The sequence below is a fragment of the Neopelma chrysocephalum genome, unplaced genomic scaffold (assembly GCF_003984885.1).
Source record: "Neopelma chrysocephalum unplaced genomic scaffold, ASM398488v2 Primary Assembly neopelma1_138, whole genome shotgun sequence".
In the NCBI taxonomy this organism is placed as follows: Eukaryota; Metazoa; Chordata; class Aves; order Passeriformes; family Pipridae; genus Neopelma; species Neopelma chrysocephalum.
In genome coordinates, this window is record NW_020897800.1 from 517,067 (window position 1) to 532,775 (window position 15,709).

General features: G+C 48.8%; 1 protein-coding gene across 10 annotated transcripts in view; it reads right to left on the minus strand.

The window, feature by feature from the left end:
• The window catches only part of CADM1 (cell adhesion molecule 1), a 137,749-nt gene that overhangs the window by 38,285 nt on the left and 83,755 nt on the right, over positions 1-15,709 (minus strand). For 9 of the 10 annotated variants that reach the window (XM_027699538.1, XM_027699537.1, XM_027699535.1 and 6 more), the window contains exons 2-5: positions 6,636-6,782; positions 5,437-5,589; positions 2,898-3,035; positions 1,067-1,222 (exon numbers count right to left, since the gene is read on the minus strand). In XM_027699538.1, coding sequence (XP_027555339.1) covers positions 1,067-1,222; positions 2,898-3,035; positions 5,437-5,589; positions 6,636-6,782 — 594 coding nt within the window. Of the gene's footprint in view, positions 1-1,066; positions 1,223-2,897; positions 3,036-5,436; positions 5,590-6,635; positions 6,783-13,368; positions 13,463-15,709 lie in introns of those variants that run through there. The other variant, XM_027699529.1, reaches the window with a different exon arrangement.

Genomic DNA, 15,709 nt, shown 5'->3' on the forward strand with positions numbered 1-15,709 from the left:
GCTCTACAAGAAATGTTAATGGACATTAAGTTTGCATAAATGAATTACACATTAGCACAGTCACAAGAAATCTCGTATCTGCCAATTTAGGCAGTATCTGATCATTCCTGTTTTCCTCATTACAGGAACATTACTTCCCGCTAGTTTTGGAGATATGAGAATTGTAACCAAGATGTTCATAATGAAACTACATAATGAAGCAGATGAAATAAATTAATACAAAACTTCCTCTTCTCCTTTCAACGTGAGGTAGTTGGAGGGAACCTACAAAAACAAGAACTTTGAATCATCTCAGCCCCCCGTGTTCCAAGCACCTGGTCTTGCTGCAGGGACTGTCCCACTTCGCTTTTGGGAGCTGTTTTGGAGCAGAGGGGCACGTGGACACAGCTCCAACATTTCCACTAACTGGAAGTCCAGCACAGCTATATTTGGGACCACAGGTATTTCCAGGTACCTGCTCAGAAACCCTGTTACTGTCATGTACAGTGGAGCAGCTCCTAAGGGAAGTGAGATGCATTATTAACACTGAACATGTAGGAAGCAGCACAGGTTGGCCTCAATCAGTGCTGCTACTGCAGATTCCACAGAATTCCAGTCACTCTGTTGTACAAAACCCGTCGGTGCTGCATGTTCACAGTGCACAACACTGAGTTTCTTTTGCACAGTACCCAGTTTTTGCCAGTAAACTCACCACGGTGGCCAGTCGCTTTGAAGTGGGAGCAGAGAAACACTTTTCAAAGAGATAAGTAGGTTGCTAGAAGAAAAATACTCAGATTTAATCTGTTCTGACAATTATAAAGCACAGCCAGGAACCTTTGATGCAAATTCTACATACAGAGAGTTATTTCTTCAGAGAAGGAAGGTAAGTATTTATGGAATCACAGAGGGCTGGGAAAGTCGTGGTTTCGCCCATGAAGTGGTACCCAACAGTTTGGTTTCTCTTCTCTATCTAAATCACAGGATATAATCCCCACAGATGCTGGAATTTTATCACGTAGTGAACGATTCCTGAACTCCCAGGTGAGCAATTTTATACATTAAGAGAATTAAAGGTTCTGCTACTCACACATGACTTCCAGGTAGCGCTGTGTCTGCAAGTCTTTGACCGCAGGGTGATCCACCAGGCAGATGACAGGGACCCCGTCGTCCTCCCGCCCCACCTTCAGCAGGAGCTGGCTGGTCACTGTGTACATGTCAGACCACTGCTCCACCTCTGACTTGCCTGAAGGAGGGGACAGACAGAGTGCAGTGATGACAGGATGAAGCACTGTCCAACTCCCTCCTGTCCACGTTCCCTCTGGACACCCATCCCACCCTCCTCTCCGTCAGGTTCTGGCCAATTGAAGTCCCCAGGATGTCACTGCAATGATTAACAATCCCCTTACACCGTCCCAAAATCCCCACACTCTTAAACCAACGAGCTACAAATCCCCCCCACTCCAACAATTAGCTACAAAAGTGATTGAACAGATTAAATTAAGTAGAAGTAGTATTACTGGGCAGGAGCATTTGCAGTGCTCTGTCTGAGGGAGGGACAGGCAGTGCAGTGGGAGGACAGCCCAGCTCTGGACCGGCTGCCCGAGGGATGCAGGCACAGAAACGAGCAGGATGACAACACCAGACGAGACAAGACAGGAGAAAAGGGATTTTTCCAGGAACTCAGCAAGCAGCCACTGACAGCACAGCTCTGCTCCAGTTTCAGTGCTCTGATCTGTGCCTTTTTATTTAAGAATTCACAGGCAAAACACTAAGAAGTTACTTCTGTAGCAGAGCTCTTCCAGACACCAAATATTTCTGTATAATATATGAGAGTAAAACGGGATAGACACAGACACACCCTGATATTTGGAGGAGAGGTTTTCCCATGGGCAAAGCCACAGTTCCCATGATTCATAACCCACAGTCAAGTGTTTCAGTCTCCCTAATTCTGTTTAAAAAAAAAAACAAATCTGAACACTCAGCAGGGTGAGCTGGATTGCACCAAGCTCAGCACTCTTCCCAGAGAACAGAAAGCTGGGATTCAACTGCCAACGTGAGAAAACTCAATCAAGCAGCTGGACAGGCCAGGCACAAAGGGACAAACATGCTGCCCTGCCGTCCACCAGGATGGGGAAGGGAACCAGAATGGCATCATTAACACCCTGCACACCACGGTGTGGGGACTCAGCAGGGCACCACTTTGTGTGGCAGCAGGTTTGCCTGCCTGGATGCTCAGAAGTGTTGGGCCCAAAGAGAGGATTCTATCCTGCCCTTGCGGGGGGGTGGGTTTGAAGTAATGAGTCTGGACTTCTCCGGAGAGCCCATCAGTGTCTCAGACTGGGTAAAGCACAAAGGTGTTGTCAACCAAGCTCACATCTACATGCAGACTTAAACTAACAGCATGTCACATGCAATCAGAGTCAGTGACTTGAATGTGCAAGTACCAGGAGCAACCAGACTTCAGGGAGTCGGAGAAACCCACCCTGGATGAATATTCAACTGAACACAGGGAAAACGCTCTATAAACAAGGGAGCTGGACGTGAAGGTGAATTGCAAATCCTTCCAGCCCAGACGATCCCTCTCAGACCTAAAACAGGGCACAGAGCTACACAAGCCACACAGAAATGAATTCAGTGCACAGCTCTGGGCTCCTCAAGGTCACCTGCAGTTACAGCAGGACTCCAGAACCCGGCACTCGAGGCTGGCAGGTAGGCAGAGGACCAAATGGAGTTCAGCCCCCTGCGTTAGGGAATAATCTGTCTGCCCACACAGTGCTTTGTTCCTCAGCTGGTGCTCAAAGCAGCTCGCTCCACTTTTTCCTTTTTTTTCCCCTTAAACTGGCAGCAGAGAACAAACACCCAGCGTTACATAAATCACTTCAGCTCTCTGAACAAAGCGACTGAGAGGACACATCTACCGGTTAGCTCCTTGTTGCCTTTGAACCATCTGATGGTGGTGGCTGGTCTGCTGGCCATGGCAGTGCAGTTCAGCTCGATCTCTTCTCCCTCCACGGCGGTTTCTTTCTGGATATCAATTACCAAATTGCGTGGTGGGACTAGAATGGAAAACACAACACAACACACACCAGATGAAATAAACATCTTTTGATCACTAACACAAGAGAAAAACCTCGAGGAAAACCTGTAAAATCTACTGAAGGAAATGAGCAAACAACATTTATTTGATCTTTCAATCAATCAAACCCTTTGATAGGTGGTTTCACAGTAATTGGAGTGAGCACTTTCACTCTCCACCAAATAATCACCGCAGTCTCACAAATTATTACTTATCAGGGGTTTAACTTTCTGTTCCCCCTCCCAGGCAGGCACCGTTCCAGGGAGAGCCACAGCCTCCTGTGCTCCTCGGGTGTGTGCTGCTATTTAAAAATCCAGCTTGACTCCATGCACATTTCCTGACTTCTCTGACAAGGACAGGAAACACAAAAGCTGACACTTGGCAGTGCATTACTTACCAAGCCTCTAACCTCCATAGCAATTTTTCTCTCCTGCTGTTCAGCTCCAAGGCTCAGCCGTGAGCATGGAAGCAGGCCAGCAAACATCAACTTCATTTCGGATGCTCGAAAAGCCGCTGAGCACAAGCGCAGAGCGGAATGCAACCACCCTGGGAACACCACTGCCTCCCCCCACACTCCCACAAACCACCCCAAAACCGCCCCTGCATGAGGAGGGAGCCAGCTCTGCACCCAGCCACAGGCACCACGTCTGATGATGAGTCCTTTGGGACGGAGATCTGCCGCTCACCCTTCTGCCCTAGCTCAAGACTGCCCCAAAACACAAAGCTGCAACAGTGCACTCAATGAAAAACCATCCAAAAATATGAAGAAACAGGCTGTCACTTCAGGGGGTAACAACCACTGCAGCATAGCCCAGAAATGGAACAAATGAGCTCAAAAATTACAACACTGGAATGAGGAACCTCTTCCCCACGAAAGCACCAGCAGCAAGGCAAAACCCAGGAAAAAGTGAACAGCGAGACTCTGTATGGCAGAGTCATGGCTCCGGAAAATCCCAGAACTTCCAAAGGAAACTAAACTTTGCTCGGATCAATGTGATTAAGCAACTGCGTAGTTCAGATGTGACTCACAGGTCTTCAAGCTAATGAAGAACAAATATGTATAAATACCATCCAGATGATCAAGTGGACTAATTAGTCACTTGTGGCTTTTCTCTAAAAAGAACAGAACGGGCTACATATTTGAGACTTTCACATGTTCCAATTAGGCAAGAATAAATCTACATATCGTGTCAGAGAAGACATGAAAGTGCTGAAGCAAACACGAAGCTCCCCCCGAGCGCCGACTGCCAAGGGGATGCCTTGACACCTCACTCTGCTCTCCCAAGCCAGCAGCAGCAGAGGCAGACGAGCAAAATCACTCTCTGAAAGAGCCTCAGATCTGGGCAACCAAAGTCTGGGCGATGAGCACGAGATCTTTGGCAGGGAACATGCTCCTGTGAGGACCAGCTCACACAGAAAACCACTCCTCTGCCCTGGCTCGCTTCCTTCCCTAATTAGGGAGTCAATAATAGGAAAGACAGGGAAGATGTGCTATCCTTGGTGTCACGGTGCCCAGTCTCTCCACACAAGTGCTAAGGCAAACTGTTCCCTCGTTCACCTTCTAATAATAGACCTCCCTCATCCCTGCCTGCTTCCTGAGCTGAGGTTTGACCCGAGCACGTGATGAAGGTGACAAGAAATCACCTCCTTTAGGGGTGTGGGGGAAAGGCAGCACACACCAGCCAGGCCACAAAGCCTTCTCAAAAACAACTGAAGCACAAGGCAAGAAAACAGACTTTTCCCTCAACTCTGAAGCACGATTCATGTTCAAAAAAAAACCAAACCAAAAAAACCTGCATTATGTCTCCCACTTGAAAGACACGCAGTGCTGGCTTACAGGTGAATGAAGCGAGTACTCTGATTTCAAACACTTTCCTAGGTTGCCAGCAGTGAAACGAAATCCAACAAACAGTTTTTCCCTGTGTACGATTAAAGAGAGGAGCTGGAAGAGCTTCCCGTGCCTGTGAGCGCTGGAAAGCACACAGAAACTTTGAAGGTGTTGATAACCATAATAGCTGGAGTAAAACTGCTTATAAACATTACTTAGCAACGTATAAAAACCTAAGACCCAAATCTCATTAAGCAAAAGAAGGAAGATTTAAACTAATCAGCAAGCAAGATCTTACATTAAGTCACCCTCCCTGATTCAGGTTCTCCCATTAATGGGGCCTTAACAGCCACTGCTAATCGGCAGGAACCGCTCTAAAGTGGAGCTGCTGTCACTGCACGAGCCTGGCTGTCAGCTCTCACTGTCCAAAGCCTTGCTTGAACTCCCTCTCCGGGTGGCTGCAGCTCTCCCAGCCCCACAGAGAGCCCCATCCCACTGACCCTGCGTGTCCAGGCACCACCAGGCTCCCCACGAGCACCCACGGGGTCCTTACCGAGCACCGTGATCGTGGTGTAGATCTCCTGGGGGGGGTCGGTGTAGAGCTGGCAGAAGTACCTCCCTTCATCAGAGATGGAGACGTTCGTCAGGGACACTCGGAGCTCGCTGTTGGAGAAGTTCACCAGCTGGAACCTGCTGTCCTTCAGGGCTGTGGGGCAAGCACAGCCTTGGTGACTGCGCAGAGAGATGCAGCCTCCCCTTCCCACCACACCACAATCCCAGAGGTCCCTACAGGCACCCCTGGGTTCCTGAGCAGCTTCCATCCCACTTCTTACCCTGGAGTCAGACCTATAAAACCTTTCTGGTCTCAGATAATTTCAAATAATCAACACAAGCAAATCACAGGGCACAGCATCAAATCTTTGGACATGGTTTTATTATCAGAGGGCTTAGGGATGTGATGGTAAAATGCTGATGGTATTTACACAGCCCCGTCACTGCCTAATGCACTCAGAGAGATCATGAAAGGAATTGGGAGAAGTAGAGTTTAAAATTACTGTCCAGTAATGGCCTCCCAAATTCTTTTAAGAATTTGGAAACTGAGCTTTTAAAATGTCACCAGCCAAACATGAGGGCCTGGAACAACAGCAAACAGGAGCGAGTCAGGCCCAGCCTGTCTTTGTGGGTGGACCACACCCACATCAGAAGGGCACAGGGTTCGTTGTGCCTCTCCACAGTGCTGGGCACAGGGTACAGCCCTGTCCCAGACCCACAGGGACATTAACACAGACCATCCAAACTGTCTCACTGCAGCCACCACGGCATTGTCACCACCAGACACGAAGCCAGGCTCATTCACTGGACGTAAAAGTGACGTGAGAGCTCGGTTTGGGTACAAAACAGCACAGATTGTCCTGAAATTCTCAGTCTTTGGAACGGGGAGATTACCTCTGAGAACATTGCGCTGCCTCGGTGTTGCCCTATTCAATTTGTTTGTGTCAGCTAAATATTTGGCACTCAATTGCAATTCACCCTGAATTACGACAATCAATTCCCATTGCAAAGTAAGACGCTCTGACTTTTAGAGGGGACCGTGAAGGTTTCCATTAAGGAGGGAGATTACGATTCTCTGTCTCACCTACCTCCACAGAACCAACTGAACTGTAAGTGCCCAGCGTTGCCTTAACAGGAGACACCTCTGCAAACGTCTCCTGAGTGTGGAAGTCGTAATCAAATGAGGAACAACAAACTTACGCCTGAAGTCCCTGAAGTAGATGGTTTGCCTGTTGGGGTTCAGGAGCTGGATCACCGAGTCATCGCTGTTCTTGACGCGGCAGCTGATGGTGGCAACGTCCCCCTCCACCACTGTCACATCCTCCGTCACCAAGTTCTGACCATCACCTGCAGCACAGAGCAGAGGCAGAACTCGAGGTCAGAATCGACACCAGTGAGTCTCATCTGGGAATGAAAACCTCCACTGCCACCAGCAGAGGAACATTGGCCGGGGAGCCCTCGGCTCTGGGCTGCCCAGCCAGCTGGCCACCACTAAATTACAGAGCAGCAATGGGAAGGGGACTCTGCCATGGGAATAGAGGAACAAGGACTACTGCCACGCACAGAAACACCAAAAATTCGCTTCCTCTCTCAACAGATGAATTTTGTTAAATTACCTTGAAAGAACAACTCGCTGTAAGAAGCACTTATCCTTTGACTGGAGCAGACAGACTTCAGGGAATCAGTCGTTACTCACTCTGTGTAATCAGGAGGTGCTATTAATGTCCAGAGGCAGGAAAAAAAAAGGATCCCATGCAATTATGCTGTGGGAGCCTTGTAATCATTTACAGGTCATCACCCTGAAAACTCTCCTCCTAATGAACCGAATCAGCGCATCACCCGCACGCTGAGACATTCCCCTCCAACACCACGGAACACAGGGGAGGGCAGGGGAAAAGCACTTTGCATTTTAATTTTTCTGCAACTATTGGGAATCAAAGTGGGAGAAATTTTGAGACTTTGATTGCCAATTTGCCAAAGGAAGCGCAGGTACACTAATGGGCACCTGGCCATGGGCTGAGGGTCAGGAGCATCCTCTCCTGCTCCACAGCTGCCTGGGCACAGGGAGTGGCAGGGAGACAGCCCAGCTTCCACCTTAGCCACGAGAAAGCCAGGATTTGGATAAAGTTTGTGCGCAGCAAATCCGGGGATGGTATTTATGCCCCAGGTTTTCTCTCATCCTGCACACTCTTCTCCATTTTTTTTCCTTTCTTTCCAGTTTGAATTCATTACTTGACATCCCTTGTAATTAACATTTGACAAAAAGATGCAATGTTTGGAGAGATTGATAAACCATCAGACACCTCTCCACATCCAGTGGACACCAAGCTGAAGTCTGGGCACATTCTTCTGCCTTTCCAGTACAAATTTTGTTTCTCCAGACTGATGAACTTAGAAGTGCAACAAGAAAAGTTGTTATCAAACACCTACATTGGAGCACAGACCCCCCTGCAAGAGGGGCAAAGAGCCTGTCCTGCACATCTGCCTGGCTCCTGCTCCACGTTCTCTGCACCAGGATGAAGCTGGTCCTGCTCCACACCCTCAGAGCAGATGAGCATCCAGCCACCCCATCACACTGACAACACCCTTAACACAGCCCTCTTGAACCCTGGGGACAAGTTATTAGTGGTCTTGGCAGTCCTGGGTTAATGGTTGGACTTGATTATCTTAGAGAGCTTTTGCAACCTCAATGATTCTATTCTCCTGTGGGGACAGGTTCCCAAACCCCAAGGGCCATCACAGCAGAGCTCTACCACTGCCTGTGCCACATCCCATATCCCCACGGCCGAAATCAAACATCTCAAAAGTGGTTCATGCAAAAATATTAAACATTACTAACTACTTCTGGGGAATAATTTTATCAAACCCATTCAAAACAAGGTTCTTGCACAAGGATCAGCTTGATATGTTCTCATAAACGCAATATTCCCTACAAATCATTAACAAAGCTATTAAGATTCGATTTCCATCTAAGCAATTATTGCCAGCATATTTTTTTACATTTACTTTAAAAGACTCAATCCTATTTTCAATTCATTAAACTGTTCCTTGCGTTTACTGAATTTTACATCAGCTTAGAAGACTATCTGAATTAATAAGAATTACAGTAGAAGCAATTTAGAAATAAATTATTTGAAGTTCAAGCCACTGAAGCTTTTCAGGCCAGGATGCTGCATGAAACCCGCCGATGGATGGCTGCAGAGTCCAGCACCTCGGTCTGGGCTGGCACCAGCTCCCTCTGAACGAGGCATTTATCTGGGTTAATGACAGGCAGGGTGCATGTAAGGACACGCTGAGCCCCCCCAGCCTGGAGCAGTCACAGCCTCCCGGGCTTTGCCCATTTATTCTGAATCAAAGGGTGTCTAATCCACCGCTGTCTGCTCTGCTGACCTGAACGTGCTTCCCCACAGGCACTGGCACATACTTCTCCAAATTTGGGGTGTCTGTGCTCCCATCTGCTCCTGCTTACCAAGACAGCAAAGTTATTTCCATGAGCAGCGTCAATTACAAACTCCAAATTAAATAAAAATGCAACGCAAAGTGAGAACTCTTTAGACCCATCCTCATGTCAACGCCTCGGGAAGTTTCTCCGTAAATATTTACTGTCAGTATATAAGTATTTTGAGGAGCATTAAAGTAGACACATTTAGAGCATGACAATATTTTGGAACAGAAAAGGACAAGACTGGGGAGGGGAGATGAAGTTTATGGACCCAACGTGGAATCCCAGAGTTGAGAGAAGCAAAGGAAAGCTACTGCTGAGAATCAACCTTAAACCCCCTGGCAAGGCTTTGAGGGGGCAAAGCACGAGCAGATACAACAGGAAAAACCCCAAGAGAATTACATGGGTCAGATTTTCATCTATAACACGTGAAGGGACTATGAAAGCCCCTGTGCAGTGTCCATGTATCAGACCAAAACTCCCTACTGGGACTCCAGCACGAAGGACAAATCCTCACCCCAGTGTGTAACACACTGGACAGACTGACTCCAGGATGCACAGACTCCAAGGCTGGATTTGGAGTCTTGATCACCTGGCCCTGGAGTACAAGGCACTGCTCTGGACGGAGGGTCACAGGAACAGGAGGGACACAGCCTGGGAGGGGAGTGTGGGGTGAGCTGCTGTCCACAGGCAACCTCTGCAGCCAGAACTCTGTGTGTGCAGTGCAAGGGAGAGGGAAAACGCCCTGTGTGCTTCCTTCATTACCCAGAGCAACTCTCTGGCTTCATTCACTGAATCTCCCTGTGCAAGGTGAGAAACGACATCGTGTTTTATACTTCCTGGAAGGGGGAGTGAGGCGGGGGAACACAGCGCTTGAGGGACGCTTTGGCTGCAACCTGCACAATTAATTTCTGCACTTGTCTTCCTGCCTCAGACCACTGCAGTCTCTGCTCTTAAGGCTGCACACAGACATAGCCGAGTAAATTGTGTTTCAGAAGTTCCCCTCAGCTGGACACAGCCCAGGGACCTTGGCTCACATGCAGCGGTCACATTTAAAATCAATTCTCTCTCCGCTTGTAGCACACCGGGCTGGAGGGAAGCGCCAGGGAGGGGAGAGGGAAAGATTAAAAATACGTGCTGGGGAGCACGATTCTTCAATTTCCATGGAATTTCTAAGCAAGCCTGAGCCACAGGTATCCCAGCGTGAGCAGTGGCACTGCTGGCTCAGCCTGCGGGATCCCGACACAAACCCTTTCCAAGGAAGAGGAGTTTTCATTACACCTGAACTATGTAAGCCCGTAAACCTAAACAAAATTCCTCTTAATAAATTGAGTCAGAAGAAACAACTCACACAGACACACAAACTGTCTATTCACACACTCAAGGAAAAAAGCAGCACGATGCTCCACACCCAAAATTAACACAATTTGAATGTCAACACTCATCTATCAGTTTCAGGGACCTAAAAGGAATGTGGTGGGTAAAGAACCAGCCAGAGCTGACACAAGCGGGTTTACAAACACTGAGCATCCACTTCCCCCAGAAGCTTTGTCTCCTTCATGTTTTTTCTCTTGGCTGACCAGATTCTCTGCTCTCTCATCCATCACAGAGAGCTTCATCTCTTCCCTTTAACACAATCATCACAACTGGCATTTTGGGAAGAGCACAGAAACCAAAGAGACCCTTGGTCGTGATCAGGCACAGGAAAAAGGAGGAAACTCAACTCCCATTTAATTACTCTGCAAATGTGCTTCTAGGAGGGAGAGAAGAACAGCCAAGGCAGTGCTGGGAGAAGCTGCTGGAGCTCCACCCAGCCGGGCTCCAAGTCTTGGGAGACAGTTTTAAAAAGCTGTCACAGTTGAACTTGGGAGAAGAAGGGACAATCCACGCTGATTGTGCTGGCAGGAAAAGGAATCGCTTTTGACAGAGTTCATTTTGTGGCATCTTTTCATGGGCAAGAGAATGGCAACAATTTGGGACCAGGCTGCCCACAAAACACACCAACAGTGGCCGTGGCCTGCAGTGCCCAGGGCAGGGCTGCAGCTGGAGGGTCTTGGGCTGGCAGACACGGATCAGGGTGGGCAGCAACACTTCCAGCCCAAACTAAAGTCAGCCTGTACCTCCCTGATGTGTGTTTGGGGCACACCAGGACAGGGCTGTTCTCATCCACTTGCACGAGGAAGGTCACTGTGAAAGGCTGGGGCGAAGGGAAGGCAGGAGAAGAGGCAGCTCCTGCTCCTTCCAGCCATGCACAGTCCCCAAGGGAAACCCTCCCAGGCCACGGAGCCTGGAGCAGACGTGGCACCTCTGAGCGATTCTTCTGTCAGTGTGACCCTCACCCTCAGGGGAAAATTTTGTTTTCCTTTAAGATCCACAACTAACCTTTTGAAACAGCAACTTTCTCTTCTAATAAGATGTAATTACCAGCTTTGTGACCCTGAGTCAAGCCTCTCTGAGATTTTCCCAGAATTCAAGTAGCTCTTATTCCCTCTTCAGCATCTTCTCCATAGCCAGCAATAGACTCAGCAACTCCAGTTCCCAGGCAAAAAGCTCTTAAAAAAAAATAATAGTGGCAAACAAAAAGATTTCTAGAAAAATCTCACTTTTGAGTGTGTTCTATGCAAGTCTGTCAGCTGCAACACATGGCTGGGGAGTTTTGGCCACGGAAATCCCTGTGTGCTGAACACCAAGAGCAACAGGTTCTATCCAGGAAGGTGCAGCTGAGCCAAACCAGGCAGAGTTTGTTCAGTGACATGAAGAGGAGGGATATGGCAGCTCCACATCTCTCTCTGGGCAGCGACTACAGCAAATTGAAATGGTAATACTCACCTGGTACTCAGATTTTTACTTTCAAATTTAATGCATGTTATCATTTCTTTATTGCTGCAGCAGGCTTTAAAGAACTGCTTTGAGAAAGGGCACTGCTGCTGGATGACTCTGCTGCTGCCAGGTTTGGGATCACCTGGTGATGCTCAGAGCATCAGTTCCTATTTAGGGGGGGAAAATGGAGGGGTGGGAGGAATTATCATTCACAGAACCTATTCCCAAAACATCACTATGGTGGATCTGCAAACACAGATGGCTGATGGCCAAGGAAGTGCACTGCCAGCAGAGGCACAACTCCCTGGTGTCCTATAAGGTATCAGAGGTGTTGGCAGAGCTAAGACAGACACTGGCCTTGCCACGTGTGCCCACGAGCGGGGCAGTGGAAGACACTTCCCACTCACTTGCACCTATTCCACACGTGGCTGCCACGATGGGTGGCTTTTCCCACAGGCTTCACCACCAAACCCAGGGCAAACACTTTGTACATATTTAAGGACAAGCAACCACGAGACCCAGGCAGATCCCACCACTGACCCACGCACAGGACCAGCCACCACAGGGCTCCCGCTCTTGTTGAGCCCCCCCCGACACTGTTTTCGGGAACAGAGCCGCTCCTGCTGCTCGGCATCCTCGGTGCCAGGATCTTATCTCCTTGTCACAGGCTGTGCTCAGCCCCAGCGATCACAGGGACCTATTTCCCCTCCTTCTCAGCACATATTTTCGCGAGCGAACGCTTTCGGCACCTTTTCCGCGGCGCCGCTCGCACCCGCCGCAGTCACACTCCCCCTGAATTACTCTCCGCATTCAGAGGGAATGTGCAAGATGGTGCTAAAAATTACTTATTGTGGGGAGCGAGTTTACGCTATGAAACAGCCACTTCAGAGAAATATACTGCAAATTCAAGCGAGCTGTGCACAGATATTAAATTTGTGGAGAAAAGAAATGCCGCTGCCACCTTTATGGCTTTTCTGGCTTAAAGAGTAAGAATAAAGGATGACAATAGCTCTGAAATTACACTGGAGGCTGCACTGACTTTAAACATAGTGAATATCTGTGTGATGCAATGGCATCGGGGAATTCTTTCCACTGGTTTGAAACCAAAATGGTTCAGGGACAGAAATCCTGTGCTATGAGCAAATTAAAATATTTCTCTGGACCTTAGGAACAAGATCCTTTTTTCTGCCATGAAAACCTCTGCGCCTCTGGGCAAAGGGTTTTCAGCCTGAAGTGGTTTCTCCAACCCCCCTCGCGCTCCTGTCGTCGCGTCCGCGCAGATTTATGATCCGTCACCTGTGCTGGGATTAGATGTCACCCTTGTCTTTCTATTACCCAGATATTGATAGATCAAACTCCCCGGCCATACATCGCCTGTCCCTTCAAAGGTTACCGTCAGTGGACACCGAGGATCAATATCCATCTGCTCTGTCACCGACCAGAGGGGACACGGCACACGCTGCACCAGGAGCCCGGTGAGGGGGAATGTGGCATGGCAGCAGGAGTCTGCTGCTCTGCACATCTCAGGTTTTTATCCCACATTCCTAATAAATCCTGTGATGAAAAGCAAATCACCGCAATTGCCAGAAATTCAGTCTTTCAGGATACAACTGTATTTCAGGCTAATGGGACTGAATCATTTGGAGGAAGAATCCTACGTGTTGCACTCACCACAATGGAGCTTCTGTTGTCTACAAGCACAGCGACACGTCTTGCTGACATGGCCAGCATGGAAAGCTGTGTGGGTCATTTAGAGCTCATTTCTTAACCCACTGGACAGTTCTTAAATAAAAGATGTTGCTACAGCAGCTCTTTATTTTGTTAATCTCTCTCTCTACCTACAGAGGGATGCTCAGTGTCAGCAACTTTCCAGAAGAAGAGTTTTAAGAAAGAGAAGCAGCTGATCTCTTTGCTTTCGTTCTGGAAGTTGATGGTCCATTGCCAAGACAGTAAAGGTCACGTACTAAAGACTGTCCTGCTCCCAGAAGGTCAGAGGTTTACTCAAGTGTCCCCCCAAGGACTCTGGTACGAGCGGCTCCTCGGTTGCTGCACAGCAGGAGACAGGAGATGTTTTTGTGGGAGGATCTGAGAAGGGCAGGCTGCTGAGAGAGCACCTGATGAAAGCTGTGGGCTCTGAGGGGGCTGCTGGGGGACACTGAGGGGCAGAAGCAAGAAGAGTGCAGAGGAGAGAGCAAACAGGCAGGAAAGGGCAAAGCTGTGCGTGGCCTCAGAGGAAATACAGTCAGGGACCTTTGCCTCATGTTCCTCCTGATGCTTGTTTGTCACTACCAGCCATCACCTGTCAAGGACACCACCTAAAATCCACCCCTGCCATGTCCCCACCACTGCTCAGAAGCAGCATCAGCAAGGGAGAAGGTTTGACAACACGAGACAGTCCCAGCAGGCTGCTGCCTCCATTCAGTGTGTTTAAATAACACAGTTAGGATCAACACACATTTATTATTAATGGTGCCCTAATACAGAATTCCTTATCTGCATTTTATCTTCCAGCTACCTTCCTACCAAGGACACCCACAGCCCAGATCCAGGGAAGGAGACCTTGATTAATCCCCAGTTTCAAATACAGGTGGAATTTCCTCTCCCTGCCATAAGCTGCTCCATGGGGAGCTGAACCCTGATGTAGAGCAGGTGGCTGCAGGTAAGAGGAGGGAGCACTGATGAAATACTTGGTTTTCACCATCAGTGAGCATGTTCAATGCATTTCCCTGACCAGAACAATGTTGTCTAACAGCACCTGCTGCCTCACACTCCTTTCTGTCTGTGCCACATGGGTAAAGCTGCAGCAGCCCCTGCCAAAACCTGAGCACGGGAGGAGAGAATTTACACGTTTGCAGGTTTGTCACCATCCCTGTCACCTCTGGTTTTGCCCTGCAGTGGCCAGCAGCAGCCACCTGCCTCACACTGCTCACACCTGAGCTGGCACACGGGGCTGGGGAGGGAGCTCCCCATCTGCTCCCTGTCCACCCTCCCCTCAGCTGACAGATCCTGCAGGTGTCACCTGGGGACACGGCGGGGGATTGTCCCACAGCATCACCCACAGACAACCCTCCCAGGGACCCCACCAGCCCCTGCCCTCACCCCCAAGGGCTCTCTGCCCCCTCCAGGGGCTCTGGGATGGTGCCATTGCTATTGACAGCTGCTGTGGGACACACTCCATGGATCTGACAGGACCTGTCCCAGCTGCACCCCCAGAACTCCCATCAGCCAGAGCAACAGGGTTTCCAACAACACGGAGTCCTGTTTCAAGTCAGATGATGGGTTTCACTGCACTCTAATGAGCAGATATGTCTTATATCCGTACCTGTAACCCATTTTTCTTGCAGATTTGTTCACATCCTTCTTATTTTTTACTGTCAGTAGCATCTGTCACAACGTGCAGCTTAATAATCTTTTTTAAACCCAAGAAATCTGAATTTCCATAAAGCACCCACGATGAATTCTGATCAACATCAGCCCAGTCTCTTCCCCATAGAAAGGACCTCCCTTCACCACCTGCATATTTAAGTCTGAAATCTTTAGTTCACCACTGCAATAAGCAAGGATTAAATGATGAAATTAATAACAAATGTGCACACCTGTAGAAAATGTCCTGAAGCACAAGAGGACAACAAATAATACACTGGAAGACAGTATTTCATCAGGGTATCCTTGCTTATTCCCATCCTTTGGCTCTGCACACAGCCAGCCTTAAATCCCAGTGCTATCCTTGCCATGTTACACACAGGAGCCTTCCCTAAAACACCTGTCCAACTGTTATCCCAAAAGTTTACCATTACATAAAAGCAGGAGGCAGAACATTTACCAGCTGGAGTGACCAAGAGCTCGGACACTGGAGTGACCCCTCTGCTACCGGCCCATCGACCTGAACGCACGAGGACAAATCCTCCTCTGGGGATCAAGCTGAGTTTCTATTTTGCCCTTTGCAGTTAATTCCCAGTTTGCCATCAGGAGAGGAAAGCTGATCTCACTCCCCATGAAATCCCAGCCTTTG